Raw genomic sequence first — 16,711 nt, 5'->3', positions numbered from 1 at the left:
AAGGAGCTATACTGATGAGTACAGGAAGTCTGGAAGACATGCAAGCATAATGAAATATCATCTCTCAGCTATCCAAGAAGGTGTATCCTCAGCACTTTCATACTTCTGTGTGGAGGTTGCCCAGCAGTTGTCAATGCCCCATCAAAGTCAGGTTGGACCATGCTTTGAGTAACCTGGTCTAGTAAAAGATGACCCTGGCCATGATGGGGGCTGAACTAGATGATCTTTGAAGACCCTTTCCAAACCAAACTACTCTGTGACTCTAAAAGGCCTCTTTCTGAATTTAATCGAAAACTATTTTTATGTAAATAATTGTCAATGCTGCACTATATATTATTGGTATAATGCAGAAAGAACAGCTTTCAAACTGACTTCCATTTTCCATCCAGAGCACAGGAAGATGCACTCTCAAGTGTAATGCCATGTCTGCCTTGTCCATGGAACACTGCACCAGGCTTTAGGATGTCTGCACCCCAAATGCTGCTTTGCCTCTGCCCCTATGGACCTCAGGTAAACCATCCAAAGTCCTTGGCACTTCACTCTTCCCATCATCAAAAGGGGATAAAAATCCTTCTGCTATGAAGGACTTTAAAATCTGTGGCAAAAAACCAGAAGTCACAAATGCTCCCCCTTTAATAGGGCATGGACCCCTTCAACAGGTTGTGGAATGACCATAAGGCCTTAAAAGGACTTGATGAACTTGGCACAGTGAAGACTTCTTTTTATTTTTACATGAGAGTAGCTGGCAGCCTCTGAGCTTAATTGTTGTCCTTCACAGAAAGTAACCATCTAAAGCACACATGGACAAATCTGGAGGTTGTTTTGTTCTTCAGAAATCAAAGTAACCATCATCTCAAGTGTTACTTCTTCATCCTGAATTTTAGAGAAGAGATAGACTAAGTGCACTCTTTCCCACAGCAAGAATTCAAATTAACTTGCTTCCATACCCTTGAAAAGAGCATTTATTTCAAACTTGTAAATTATTTAAAAGAGAAAGCTTAATTAATAATGTTGTTTCCAGCCAGATGGCCAGCTATTAGTTTTCAGCCATCTCTTTCAGAACAATTCACCAGAAGTCTTCAGATGCAAAGGAGCTTTAAAACAAGTAGATGTGACCACCCTGCACTCTCAGTGCCTGCCAAAGCATTCAGTAAAAAACACAGCTACAGGTATAGAAATATTTAGTTTTTCCAGCTCATGTTGCTGTGGGTCATGGTCATAAAAGTCCACTAGCAACAGCACAATCACTTGATGTACACACACTTAAATTCATGTAAGATTTTGTATTTGGATGGTATTAAATTCACACTTGGTTATGTAACACGACTTAAATGAAAACATGAGGCTACACGTACAGTGTTTCCCCTGGACCTGTGCTAACAGACTCCAAACTTAGGCTGCTCAGCAGACCACTGTGGTATGATGTGTATCAACCAGTCAAAATATTCCCTGTGCGCAGGAGGCACCAGCACAGAGATGAATAGATAAATATTATGCAAACCCATTTAAGGTTTACCACTAAACATCTACGGAATTCTGATATTCTCACTGACGTATCACCTACATATTTTCAAAGGAAGTTGCCAACAAAAATTAAAACTGCTTTCTTAGGATGAATGAGAAGCTGAACAGCCACAGAAAGCTTTTTGGAGTGTCAAGGCATCGGGCTTTGCAACGGAGTCTTGCTCTCCAGATTTTAAGAGCTTTTCACATCTGTTATTAAATTCTCTGACATCCTTGTGAGGCAAGTACTGTCTTTGCTGGGTCGAGTAAGGTCCAAGCAGGTTTTGCTGAATGTCACATAGTGATATGGAAGAAAACCTGATGTTTTCAGTTTTCCCTGAGGACAGAGTGTGCTCATTTGCCATAACCCACAACTGAAAACCTCTCTTAATTCAGGTATGACTGAGAAAAAACAAATACGCAATTGCAACTTGATACATGAACTTTCAGCCTATAGTTCTACCAAACAAGCAAAAACAGATTTGGGAAAAAGCTTCAATGATCAGCTGTCTACCTACACACAAGTTATTTATGGCATGTAATTCAGAGCAGAGCTCAGAGCAGTTTCCAGACTGCCAGCAGATTTCTACTGGCGACAGAAATCAGCTATCAAGGGGTATCAGCTTTGATAATCAGACAGTGATTATCTACTTTTTTTTTTTTTTAATTACATTTAGTTGCTTTATAAAGCTTGTTTCTAATGCAGTGGTTTCAAACGTGCTGGTTTCCACTTTCCACCATTCTAACAGTCACCTGCTGCAAAAACTCCACTGGCCACAAAAAGCTACAAAATTTTGAAAAGCAAACAATAACATTAAACAGACCAAAAGACAGTTTTAACTTATGGTGAAGCTTTTGTTCAGTGAATCAGGTAAATTTAGGCCCAAGGAGCAGATAAAGAGAAAGATTAGCCAAATCTTATGCAAGTTCCACCATTCCAAGCCCGTGAAACTCTAAAAAGGTAACTAATCTGAGGTCTCCAGGGATCACTGAAGCTTGGTTTGAAGGTTCCAAGCCAACATCAATAACTGTTCTAGACCCTTCCTCCAACAGGCTGCTGACCATGGGAGAAGAAAGAATGGACAGATGTTATTAGCAGACCTTGTGCTTTCTGGAGTTCAAGGCCAATAATTGTGGGTGGGCTTTATCTAGACCGTGCAAGAGGAAACCCCTACTCCTTCCTGCATTTGTGTTGCTGTGAGGGAGGTGGGAACTGGGCTCAAGGAGAAGCAGATTATAAGGGCTCCACTGTTGATATGCAGGCTGGTTAAAAATGGTTGGAAAAAACAGAAAAATATACAAAAGCCCACAGTCAGAACAGCTAAATGCCTTCTTCTGCACAAGATTAGGAGCCACTGCCAATGGCAAACCCCACTGCCAGTGGTATCTCAGCTCCAAAACGTTGAGAGCCCCTGCCAAGCCACACTAGTGCCCATCAGAAAACCCTCCATGAAACTTGAGCTGGAACTCCTCCAAAAATTAAATGCTTTGCAGAGAAGTATCATTTTCAACAAACTTCCAGCAAAATCCTGCCTGGCTTCCTGCCAGATTTCCAGCCCAGGGCTGACAAGTCCAGTCTGCATGGGACTGGAGCCCTCAGGTCTCACAGGCTCTGACAGGCAGCCTTCAAGTCCTGCAAAGAAGAACATGGAGAAGCCCCCAAAGCCCTAAATTTAAAAGAGAAAATTGGATTGACACCTCTGTCCTCCATTTTCAGTTCACCACCTGAATCTCACTTGCATGAATTCAGAAGCAGATCTATTGAAACTCACGTAATTACACAAATGCAAAAAAAGAGTGGGAAAAGACTCAGACTCCAGCTGCTTATTAGCCTCTCTTTTAGGCAGAGGGTGCTTTTTAAACACTGATATATTTTTTTTTCAGATACTGTTACACGTGTGCTACAAATTGGCTCTGCATATGACTCAAGGGGAACAATTGGTTCAACTAATAATAATAAGAAGAAAAGGAGTTTTCTGTACAGTTCCACATGTGTGGAAACCATAGACTTTGTGAGAAAAAAAAACACTTCTGGCCTTTCTGAGTATAACCAAATTAAAGGTGCTTATAGTTTGGTCTTCCCACACAGCAGCACTTGAAATCCAGCTATGAAGGGAAATGAAATTTGGGGGGAAAAAAGTGTTCTCTAGCTGCTAAGTAGATAAAGCAACAAGAGCTGCACGTTGAACTCAAAAACAAAGAGCCATTCTGATGTTCCACAGATGTCTTCTACTAAGCCAAATATTTCTGCAAACATTAACTGTTCTACATCTGTGAAGAGTAAGTGAATTTCTCATGTGAAAAAGGAGAGTTAGTATCAGCATCCATCATTCAACCATTGCTGGCTGCAACTTCACCACAAAGGAGGAAATTTCTGTTTTTACTTCCCTTTTTAAGAAGATTGTGTTATGGTTCATGAACATCATCAACTCAAAGATACTCACCAGTCTTTCCCATGACACAATTTGTAAGCACAAGTTTAATTAAATTTTCAGATCAGATAACTACAAGTTATGAAGGGGGGTAAAGATGGTCCACCTAACACCTTGAACCTGAGATTCTCCTCCCCAAGCACCCCAAAGTCTGGAGGAAGCAAGGGGCCCAGACAGACAGACTGACTTTCCTGACACCTTGTCCCCTGCAATCTTCTCTCCAGAATTCACAGACCTCACTTTTAATAAATTGATGCATATTCCTCTGGAGATCAAAAAGCAGATGCTCCTGTTCAGGGGGTCAGGCACACAGCCCACCTGTGGTGAGCGTGCAGGAGCCCCAGCACAAGGTAGTCACACACAGTCATGACTATCCCACATGTGCAACTTCTTTGCCCTCGTTACCTCAGTGCTGAACAGCAAGTGAGCTGAAACACAGGAAGAAACAGCTGTGTTTCTAGTGCAAAAGTTATCAAAATCAACTCTTCACCTTTCCTAGACTTATGCAGGTTACATTTCTAACAGGTTTTCCTGGATTTTTAAGCATGTTCTTTCATGAGGTTCACCAATAAGATTTAAAATTTGCTCATGTCCACATCATCACCATCTCCTAATACTTTAAAGATGCAATCAAATTTGTCTCCTTGTTGCAAGACCACGATTCTGAACACCAGCAGGTTGAAGAATCCAACTCACAACGGATAACTAACATTTTCTCCCTGTTTTCCCACATCCTTTCCCTGGTATTGCTCCTACCCACTGACATCTGCTGCTCCAGAAGTTCCCTCTGGATGTAAGCAAGACCAGTATCTGCCAGCACTAAGATCCTGTGTTCTGGAGCTCACACAATTCCTGGGCGACCCTCTAAAAAGCAGGGTGTTACTATTTCTTACCTGGCTGGGCTCTTCTAAAGATAAGGGTTACTTTTTTGTTCTTGTTGGGGTTTTTCTTTTGTTGTGTTCTTTTTAACAGCTCCATTTCCCATGCACAAGTAGTTTATTCCTGCCCACATATGTGTCCGGTGCTTCTGAGGGATCAAGCCTTTACTGCAGAAAGAAAGAGCTCTGGCTTTTTATTCTGTTTCTACAGAGCCACAGCACCAGCAGCAACCAAACTGTCCTGTTTGCCTAAGGGCAAGTCCCACCATCCTGACAGTGATGGTAAAGACATGAGTGAGCAAATGAGCAAAGGCTCCAAAACATCTTTAAAAGCAGTATTAACTGCAACAATTGACACATTGTCTCCTCAATTACACAGAGAGTTGTGCTACCAGTGGCAAGAGCCCAGTTATTAACAGCTTCCTCGTCTTTATGCTCGGACTCGAGTTACATGTAACAAAACGTAATTAGCAAACATTTGCTAAGCTTGGGGGAGTCAGCCTACTAGAACCAGAGCGTCTGGGCAAGAACCTCTGCCCTGTCTTTATTCCCCTCGCTCCAGTCTGCTCTCTTTGCTGCCAATCAACACAATCAGCTTTGGACTGGAAAAAGCTTTTTACACCGCACATCAAGGCAGGCAAGGACCAAAGTTAATTAGGACTATACATAAGACTTACTGGAAGAGAGTGCTGCGTCCCAGCCCTGAACATTTAATTGCACCCAATAAAGGAAAGCTAGAAATAACAATAATAAAAAAAAAAATTAAAAAAGATAATTTGGGAATAAAATCTTTTTTTCAGTTTAATTCAAGCACCGTTTGGCCCTGTTTATTTCATAAAGTATTTCGTGCAGGATAATGGCATTATTGTGCATCTAACAGCATTAGAAGCTCCTAATAAATTAACAAGTGAAAATTAATGGCTGCTCAGTCCATTAAATCTTGTTAATTTTACTTTTGTTGCATTAATGTAGCAATTACAAGTTTACATTATTAAACCAATATTTATTAGAAGACCTTTTTTTAATTGGATCCCTGATGTGATAATCCCGTACAGTGAATATTTCTTGATTTCATCAATTTTTTGCATTTATTTCTCATTATATTTAAATTATTGCACTGTTCAGGGTCTTTTCCTAATACTATAAAAGTTAAGCAACCATTTTAAACATTTTATTTCACAAAGATTCAACACTTACTACACAATATAATGAGAATATTACCAGTCCTTTCAGAAGCTATTGTAAATATTTTAGTCTCTTGAGAAAGGGAGGCAGAAAAAAAGGCAGAGATATGAATATTCAAAAACATCTGAACAAACAGTAAAAACATTTTTTCCCTTACCCTATCAATGCTCTATATAAGCATTGCTGTGCTGTCTTTCAAGTCAACTGCTGTTTTACCAACAGTTTTAAAGCACAATGTTAGCTAGCCTGCACATCTCAGGAAAAGAAAAAAGAAAAAACTGTATTGATAAAAGGTTTTGAATTGGATTGGCTGCTGACAGAGAGGACACAAATTCGAGAAGACATCTTACTAAGGGCTGGGCCTGATGTGCTATTCCAGCAGCAACTACTTCGAGGGAAGGACAATCATTCCTCCCCTGACCTCCTTCTTTTCCCCAGTCCCACTGTCTCTGCCATTACAGCTGAACACATATTTGCTCCCTAACTGGTTGTATCAGCGTTACTGCTTTAGCTTAACGGCAGCATTTTGGCCTTTAAATGGCATCGTGTGGACTAGAAGTCAATTGCACGTGCTATTATTATCCAAGCTATTACAAGAGGCAGTAACCCTGATGCAAGGATGGGGAGAAGTTGGAGGGTCTGTGGGGAGCAGAAACCTCTGTGCCTCAAGAGGGGGTTTGTACCTCTGGGGAGACAACAAGGAGGGAGATGAGAAAGGTACTAAGAGGGGCTACAGGCAGAAAGTACACCTTTGCTTACACCATGTTCACCTTTAGACCCAATCTGCAGCCACACTAATGCCACAAAAGCTTGTCACAAACGTTTGTAAAGCTGTGTCTACCCTGCAGCTAGCACTGCCACAGCCAAGCTAGCCCATGAGGGCACTGCTGGCAGCACAGCTGTGGCAGCACAAAGGTTAGGCGAAGGCTGTAAAAACCTGCCCATAAAGCTAGGTCAGTGCACACAGTTTTGTAGCAGTGAGATTACCAGCAACAAGGAGCTAACAAGTACAGTAGCAACTGGGCTGTGTTTGCACACAGGGACTGTACTGTAATCACCTCCAGGGCACCAGTGTTAGGCCAATCTAATCACAGGTGCAGACATTCTGAAACAACTCCATACAATATTAAAGCTCCTCAAATACAGGGACAGGCCAAACCGAAAACAAGTTTAAAATTGGCATTAAAAAAAACCACACAAATATGCACGTGGATACACAAAAATATGACTGGCCCTTTGCTTATTACTGAAACCAGATGGACACTAACCTCAAAAGAAGAGAGCATGCTTCACAGCCTTGCAGACAGCCTCTGCCACTTGCTGTAATGAGTTTTTTATATTTGTTGGTATCAAGGCAATCCTACGGGCATCCTCAATTCTTGTAAATACTGTGTGGTCAACTACCAACACAACAGAAGGTGTGTTTACACCCAAGATGTTCCTAAAATCCCTTATGTGGTTTTCCTCACCAAAATGTAAATAATTTAAGGAACACCCTGTTCAGCTACTTTTAAAAAGCAAATGGACCATGTTTCCATTTCAGTTGGTACACATGATCCTTATCAGATGAGTTCCACAAGAAATAACACCCACCTCTCTTCATAACTATTTTCTAAATTAAAAAAATCACCACTTAAAAGAAGGTGTCCCTCACAAACAAGAATCCCAGCTCCCCTAAAACCACTGGTGATACAAAAAAACCACCAAAACAATAACAGGTTCAAAATAAAAATATGCATATGAAAATATATTGTAAAATGTAATGAGATTTATGTCTTAATATGTGTACTACCACTAAAACACTTGAATCAAAGCATTTTCTACCTCTCCTCATACAAGCAAGAATATACATACTGTACAGCTTTCAGAAATTCTTAAGTGCTCATCACACATTCCCGGCTTCTGCAGCTCAGACCCCTGTGTAGGCTAAGAATTAAACACTCCTCACAGTTCAGCCTAACAAACTTCACTTCTAGGGCAAAATGTTGATGATTTGCAGGTGCTCCGCAAGGCCTCCCTTCAGATCAGAAATAGTATTAGAAACTCATTGCTCTTCTCCCAAGGATGAAGTCCATGGGCTCTGCAGGTATGTGGCAGTGTCAGCTGTAGACTTTGCTGCCCTCAGATTCCTGTACTCTTACTGTACTCTTTGGTCTCAGAAGTAAATAAAGCCATCACAAATTCAAAAAAGCTGCTAGCAGCTGGAGTAGACCTAGGCTTGCTCACAGAGCAAATTAGAGAGGCCACAAACTCAAACACCTGGCTGTGCTGGGTAGGTGTTAACGGCACATTACCCTCCAGCTTGTCTGAAAAGTCATTAAAATGTCCACCCTGAAAGCCAGGCTTTTGAGGTCAATGCAAGTACTACAAAGGATGTATTTCAATGGGCAAAAGAATGTGTATTTTCAACTTTATCAGCCTTTACAGTATGAAAATATGTCTGCCAGGGAGACCCAACTTGGCTCAGCTAGGTCAGCTCCTGACATCAAAGCCCACCAGTTTAGTACACAGAAGTGCAAATGCAGCTCCCTTCTGGAGAAGGGCAGGCTTGGGCAGCAGTGCACCAGGTGAGGGAAGGAGAAAGGTCCTCTAAACCAGCCATTCTGTTGAGCACCAGTAACTGTAGCACAAGAAACAATCGACCAGATGGTCCAAGACTGGTAGGTTTTTCACGTGGAAATTACTTCCTGCCCCAGCAGAAAAGCCAAGAAGGAAAAATCCTGCCAGAAGAACATTACACCAAAATCCTTGAAAGTTTCTTCAGTGTTTTGCTGTCTGCACAGGTCCTTACAACAGAAAACCTGAGGCCTGAGTTGTCTGTCACATCATCTTACAAATGGAGCACTTGGAAAAGTAATACAAACTGAGCCAATGCACAAGCAAATAAACTATTCATTGTCAGAAGACAGAATGTAGTATGTATATTTCCAGTTCCAAGTAGATAAAAATGACAGCAGAATAAATTGGGTACTTTAATTCCTTAGCCCTGTAACAAAAATTTGGTTTTTGCCTTGCTCTTTTTGAAACCAGTCCCCCCAGATCACTACAGAGATTTGCTATGTAGCCCTTACTCCTGTGAACAATGTTTCTGCAAAGCACTCACTTGCTTCTTCTCATGGATACAATAGTTAATTTTGGACTCACCCTGCTCCTGCTGGGCCAGAGTCATCACTGGCATAGCTCCACTGTAATTCAGCCTTCTGATGCACTACAGACAATGTACAACATGATCTAATCCTTAATGACGGTTCCCCCCTCCCTCCTTTTTTCCTCCCAGCATACAAATTTGACTAAATAGTAAAATAACATATGTAGATTTTTAAAACAACAAAACAAAAAAATAACAAAAACACAAGCAAAAACCAAAAGCAGCAAACCCCCAAACTAAAACCATACTAAGATTGCCTTGCAAATGCTAATTTCAAATGACGGGCTAATCAGATTCACAGATATATTAGGACAAATAGCACAGTCCAGAGGAGAAGACGTAGCTCTTAAAGCCACAAGGCCTCGTTATAGCTCCAGCTCTGCCACTGACTTTTAGACCAGCTGTTTCACATTTCCACACCATTCTCCAATCTCTGATACACAGATATTAACCTCTCAGGATGCTTGCAGGGGATCAAGCTCAGCCTGACGAACAACACCCATTTGGATCTCTGTTATATACGTATTAAACAATAATAAAAGTACATATGAAGTGTCATGTTTAAAAACTAGTGCCAAGGCATAAGCAGGTACCATCATAATATGCTGATACTTCCACCATACCAAGGTTTAAGGTTGGCAGGATCCAGACTCTGTGTCATGAGTGAACATAAATGTTTTAATATTTGTACAGATTTTCTTTTACAGACCAAGGTCTTAGAGAAACAGACATTCACCTCTGTGCAGTAGGAACAGCCAGTACAATTTCTGGAGGTCACAATATTTATGACTTCTGACATCTGTTTGGTTGTTACTTATTTTCAAGCTTTAAAGTTATTTGTCTAAATTAAAGCATCATACTCCATCCATCTCTTTGCTTCCTTTGAATCATAAAATACCAAAACCTTCCTCCTTTATCTAAACCACCTTGTTACTAGCAAAAGAAGTATCAAGAGGCTTCACATTCTGCTCCTTAACAGGTCAGCAGCAGCTAGACACAATACCCAGGTCACACCAGCAGGGCTGCTCAAGTAATTTTCTTCTTTTGAAATATCAAGTATTTCAAGGGAAGGGGTTTAATTAGAGTATTATCTATGTGGAAAGCACACTCCTTACCAAGAATTTAAAAACGCAGGTTTGAAGGCATTTGTATCAGGTGGTAGCTCTACAGGTTTTGATTTCTGCTTCAACTAGGCAAAGCCAGAGTAACTCTAACAAAGGCTGAGAGATCTATTTGCATTCCTGGTCAAAATCTTACCCACAGTCATTCAACACCAAAAAGATAAGGAGACTTAACGTTTCCTTTTAAAAAACCACGATAGTTGTTGGAAGAAAAATGTTAGGAGTTGCTAACATCTACATTTCTAAGCTGCTTGCTTCACTTCTTCATGCAACAGATGCTGCTTTGTATTAGCTACTGCATATTAAATCATTCTGACAACCAAGAAAGCATACATTTGTTTGCGGGAGAGAGAAGCATGAATACACACACACAGAGATATCTTCTCACGCAGAAGCATACAATTATGCAGCATTCAAATATTTGGGATGAACTTTGGCCTTTGTTTGAAAAAAAAAAAAAAAAAAAGTACTCTCAACAATCAGTAACAGAATCAGCAGTCATCTGGCTGAGCTCCCCGAAATCAACAGATCTTCAGCAATAAAACACCACTTGTGGCCAGCTATTTGAAAGTTACTTGGAAAATTTTTCGTGAGATACTTATCTACGTGTCCTTTATGATTTATGAGGGTTTTATGGATCAATCTCGGGAGGGAGGCTAAAAATGAAATCGATGTTAATTCAAAAAGAATTAAAAAAAAAAAAAAAAGTCGGCTATTTTCACTCTCACATGCTTTTCTGCGCTCCAGACAATCCCCTTCAGCTATGCCATTTGCATTCCCGATTTAAAAAGTAATTTGAAAACATATGCACAGCAGGGCTCTAAATCACCTCTGCAGAGCAGTATCTGTCTAGCTAATCTGGAAGAAACCACGCAACCCAAACAAAACCACTTTTCTGATACATTAATCACAACGGGATCCTATTGTAAAGCACCAAGAGAACACACTGAAACTTCTGCCAACGAGAGCACCCACAAGAACTGTAATCCAGAGCTCTTCCAACTTGTTTTTATCTCGGCTGGAGACATGTTTTCTTCCCCACACTCCCCTCTTACTTTCTCCCACTTTTGTTACGAGACGCTGATCCAGTTCTGCAGCCAGTTATTTCTTTTTTTGTTTGTTTTTTTTCTTTGAACTACACCCCGAGGCAGGACAGCGCCGGCAGGAGAGGGCTCACCCCGCACCGAAGTGCGCAGGGGCTGGGAAGCAAAACAAGCCCCTCTCTCCACCCGGCTGTGCCGGAGCCCCTGGGGAGAAAAGCTGCTGCTGCTGCCGGGCCCGGGACCCCCCCGTGCCCGCCCGGGGACCCCGCTCTTCGCGTGCGGCTGCCCCGGCACCGCGCAGCCCTCCCTACCTGGGGATGGTGATGCACTTGGTGTTGATGTTCTGCGTGGTGATCGCCTTCTCCAGCTCGTCCAGCTGCCCCGTCTTCTTCAGCTTCTTCACCAGGCTCTTCACCGCCTTCTCGCACCATTTCTCCTCCTGCCCGTTCTGCTCCCCTTTCTTCCAGCCCAGGAGCCGCTTGACGATGGGAGGGGTGAAAGGCAGGATGGAGGACATGCTGGCTCGCCCCGGCAGGGCCCCGCCGCCGGCTACCGCGCTCTCCCCGCCGCTCCGCGCAGGCCCCGCGGGCAGCACAAAGCCCGGCCCCGCTCCCCCCCGCACCGCCTCAGCGCCTCGGGCCCGCCGCGCCAAACTTCGCCCGGACTTGGCCGCCTCTCCCCGGCGGCGGCGGCAGCTCCCGCCTCCCCCTCCTGCCCCGCTCTGCGCGCGCGGAGCGGCGCCCACTCCAGCTCATTCCCAGTCTGCCTCTCATGCAAATGGCCTGCCGGCCGCCCCGGCCCGGCTCCCACCCCCGCCTTCCCTCCCAAACACGCTCACTCACGCCGCCGAGGGAGGGCGGGGAGGCGGCCGGCCCGCCGGGAACTCCGCTCCCCTCAGCTCCTCCCCGCCGCCGGCGGAGGCCCCCGCTCCCCGGGCGGGACGGGGCTCCCCTCCTGCCCTGCCTCCCTCCCGCAGCCCTCCCTGCCTCCCGCAGCCCTCCCTGCCTCCCGCAGCCCTGACCCCGCTGCCCCTCGGCCTCCCCGCAGCGCCCGGAGGGACGGACTCGTCCTCCCCAGGGCCCCGGGCTCAGGGAGGGGGGTCAGCGCAGCCGCTAAAAGCCCGGGAGCGGGTGAAGGAGCGGTACCTGAGATCGAGCCCACCGGGGGGAAAGAGCAAGGACAAACAGGAGCGACGAAGCCCCCCCGGGTGAGGGGCCGGGGCAGGGCGGGCTGCGGCCCCCGCGTCCTCCGGGGAAAGGTGTGTTTCCCCACAGAGACGGAGGAACAGACCTGGGTCTGTCGCGCTCAGACAATCGGCGCTTCTCAGCTCCTTCCATTTACTGTTCCATTCCCTCATCTTTCCACCCCCGAGCACCAGGTACCCGAATAATTTTTACCCCGTATCAAGGGCGAATAACAACCTGGGGATGTTCGCTGCCAGACCTGGTCAGAAATTCTCAGACGGAATATTTTTGTCAGAGGGTGAGAGTTTGTTCAGATCTAGGCGTTTTGTAAAGATACTTGGGTTCTGGCTGACTCAGGGTGGCATCCAGGTAAATTTCCAGTTTCTCACTTTCCATCACTGGACAGACTGGGCTGTCACACTCCCCAGTCTCTAACATCACCCCCCTCCATGCTGAAAGGAAGCCTGAGCCCTAAAAGAAAACGTGTATAAATATGAAGAATAGTTCCTCAGAGCTCCAGGTCTCTGATAAACCACCCTGAAACGGCCCTGACTGGCACACCTGAGGAGCAGCAAGAAGGCTGAGGGCCACCTGCAGAGGCACTAGGTGCCTCCACTAAGGGTAGTTCACATTCCTGAGCACCAGCTGCTTCACAGCTCCTTACAACAGGTCTCCAGGAACAAAGGGGTAAAAGTTTTGGGGGACCCAGCTCCCAAATTCTGAGGTTTCCATCTGAGATACGCTTCCCAATTTTCTCCACCCTATCAGATGGGATGAGCTTGAATTCGAGAAGCCTCCCGGGCTGCTAAGCTTCTCCCAGACGCAGGTTCTTGCCAACCCATGTTCTCAAATTCCAGGTTCCAGTGCAACCCAGTGAGGAGACTCCTGGAAAGCCAGCATCCAAAAGCTTCCCGTGCCTGTGAATTCGGAACACCCAGCCATCCAGATTGCCTTGTGGCAAGTTAGGAACCTATGGGTTCAGACAGAGTCTGAGCCTCAGAGGCAACTGGCTTGGTTTTCATAGGGATTTAAGACAAACAACATGTTTTATTCCAAATTGACAGTACCAAATTTTGAAATCTCAATATTGGCTGCAAATAAAATACTCCCTTCTCTTGATATTTTTTTTTCCCCTCCAGCATTCTCATATTATTCCCCAACACACATTCCCTGAGTGTCTTGAATTTTGGAGGCTCACCACTAAAATTTTGGAACACTGCCCTGACCCAGTTTTTGGCTGCCTCAGTTCATAGAATCATAGAATGGTTTGGGTTGCAAGAGACTTTAAAGATCATCTAGATGCAGACCCCTGGATTTAGGGCAGGGACACCTCCCAGCAGCTCAGGCTGCTCCAAGCCCCATCCAACCTGCCCTTCAACACTGCCAGGGATGGGGCAGCCACAGCTTCCCTGGGCAACCTGGGCCAGGGTCTCACCACCCTCACAGTGATGAAATGTCTGAAGTAGAGAGATGTGGAACCCCTGTAAATGATCCCAACATCATTTAGGGAAAACAGTTCCTCAATACCTCTAAACCAATGCCAACAAAAGTTGATATTAATTACACTAAAAGCAGGACCCCCAAATTACTGACTGTTGCTAGTGTCATTGACATGCTGCATATTTGTGTTTTTCTGAAAAGTCCTAGATCCTGATGGTGATTAGTTAATAATCTGAAAATTCATTTTAAAATAGTTTTACCAACATTAGAGAATAACCTGATTATGTGAAACAAGTGAAATACAGATGGTGAAGTTAAATACATTTTTTTATGTGGAAATAAGTACTTACTACATTTTTAAATGTGGTGAAGTTTAGGGTAATCTTTTTCTGTTTTCCTCATTCTGAGTTCATTTTGCAAACTAAAAGAAGCCCACAAGACTGAGCATGGAGGACCTGTCTCACACCTGGCAAGCCAATGCTACATCAAGGTGATACCTGTGCAGATTTCTAATGGGGACTTTGCTTCTTTCTACCTGTTCTGGTTAGAAAATCGTGGGGACCATTCCATGCTTTGTTCATCCAGAAAGTTTGCAATAATAATAAAATCTCACCTCTACACTCAGAATTCACGCAATGACCTCAGTTCAGCAGGGCTTCCAGAATTTTCTGTAGATATTCATGGACTCATCTTCACTTGGTTAGAGTCATATTGCAAGAGATAACTGGGTAAATTTGAATAAAGGGGAGGAGAGGAAGATCTTAGTGGTTTGCTCACATTTGTACAGTGATTTAGTGGCAAAAGGGTGAGTAGAATTTCCTAAACACTAAACCAAACTGGGTCTCACTTGCTTACAAACTCATAAATGAGGCATAGGCAGCTAAACCACTGATCTAAACTTTGGGCCACAGCAGCACTGTGAACACTACCAAAACCAAATAAACATTTGGTGTGAGGATGTAGAATAAATGTTTAAGATTAGGGACATTAGATTTTGTAGAGCAGCTTGAGTGCCTGCTGGGGTTAGCTGTCAGAATGAACTGTTCTATGGAAATAGGACTTTCTGAACCCCTGGACAGTAATCCTTTATTTCAGAGAGGTTTGGACACTCTCACAGTGGAAAAATTAACAGACAGGAAAAGACAGAACTGTCCCAGTTTTGCATGGTCTGGATCTGTTTGCTGTTTTACAAGATGTCTGACATCTTGGAAGCCACCTCTAGGCAGGCTAAGTTTATGTGTTTTGTTGCAGTGTAATTCTTTGCTTTTTAACAATCATTATCTTTGTATGACTGTGGCATAGCACAGGTTCAGGGACTTTACTTACTGCAGTTTGATCTTACTGAAAAATAAAGATACATATAGTTTGCATAACATGACAAAACCATGCACTTGGTTCATCCACTTGAAGAAAAAAGCCAAACCTTTTACAACCATCCTGCATTTCTTAATCTTTTACTAATACACTAGCACCTTAACAATTACTAAAAAATAACCTATGCATACCTTCTTTATTAATAGGATCAATCCATGAATGGGAACAGAACTTAAACTTTACTTTTACAAAGAGAAAAAATGGGGCTTTGATTCAGGAACAATATAGAAATTAGCATGAAGAACAAGGAGGTGCCTTCTGAACCTCGCACACGCTCAGACCTACCTGTATTAGAAATATTTTTAGCAGCCTCAGAGACTGAAAAACAGCTTCTGTGCTTTGCGCTGTGTGCACTTCATATCCTTCAAGTAGTGAGTAGGGAGTGAGGGATTTTGGATTAAAAGTGGAAGAGGGGAGACTTAGGTTAGATATTAGGAAAAAACTCTTTGCTGTGAGGGAGGTGAGAGCCTGGCCCAGGTTGCCCAGGGAAGCTGTGGCTGCCCCATCCCTGGCAGTGTTGAAGGGCAGGTTGGATGGGGCTTGGAGCAGCCTGGGCTGGTGGGAGGTGTCCCTGCCCATGCAGGGGGTTGGGACTGGATGGTCTTTAAGGTCCCTCAGACCATGGGGGCAGACAGGAAGGCGGTGCCATCAGCTCCAGCCGCTCTCCCCAGCGCCCCTGGTGCGGGACGTGCAGGAACAGGCAGGTGCGGGGAGCGTGGCCAGAGCGCGGCTCCCTGGCTGCCCTCAGCCAGCACTGCTCTTCGGGGAGCCTGGTGCCTGCTGAAACAGCTCCCTGGCTGCCTGAACATGCAATTGTGGCTAGGTTGAAAACCAGGGAGTGGTTGGGAACCAGGTTCGAATGTACTGCCCCCATCTCTCTTTCACTCACGGACTGAAATATTAAATAATTTTGTATGTGGGCACTACCTGTGCATGTGGAAGGGATTTTTACAATATCCCTGACCAAGACAGTGCAGAGGTAGGTGGAAAACGTGTCAAGTTCACAGCAGATAAGGATTTACTAGAGCAGCAGGAGGGCTGTGACCTCCTCAACTCCATTTGCTCCACGTTAAGTAGCAGCCACGCTGACGGGTGAGATGGGCAGCAGTGAAAACGAGGGCATAGTTTTAAATGGGGTTATATTCATATGTTAACCTGTAAATAAGAGCCATGACATTTAACTCTGAGTCTGTCACATATAATATGCATAAACAAGGGAAAGTGTGGGAGCTTTCCTTGGTTAGGGTAATATATATATGTAGAACAGCATTTATATGCAAGCAAACCTATCTTAATCACTCAGAACAAACCTACTGGAAAATAACTTTCTGGGTGAGTCACAAAAAAAACAAGGTCATTCTAAGTTAATGTCTTCAGAGTTAACTTCAACACTGTGAAACACA

At 44.0% G+C, this 16,711-nt stretch overlaps 1 protein-coding gene across 1 annotated transcript in view; it reads right to left on the bottom strand.

Annotated features, from left to right (window-relative positions):
- The window catches only part of SMAD3 (SMAD family member 3), a 73,876-nt gene extending 61,962 nt beyond the window's left edge, over positions 1-11,914 (bottom strand). Inside the window, exon 1 of the mRNA XM_051628959.1 lies at positions 11,622-11,914. Coding sequence (XP_051484919.1) covers positions 11,622-11,827 — 206 coding nt within the window. The 5' untranslated portion in view covers positions 11,828-11,914. The remainder of the gene's footprint in view (positions 1-11,621) is intronic.
- Positions 11,915-16,711: the final 4,797 nt, after the last annotated feature.

This window comes from Apus apus, chromosome 10 (genome assembly GCF_020740795.1).
Source record: "Apus apus isolate bApuApu2 chromosome 10, bApuApu2.pri.cur, whole genome shotgun sequence".
Classification (NCBI taxonomy): Eukaryota; Metazoa; Chordata; class Aves; order Apodiformes; family Apodidae; genus Apus; species Apus apus.
This window is presented reverse-complemented; position numbering and strand designations above follow the sequence as displayed.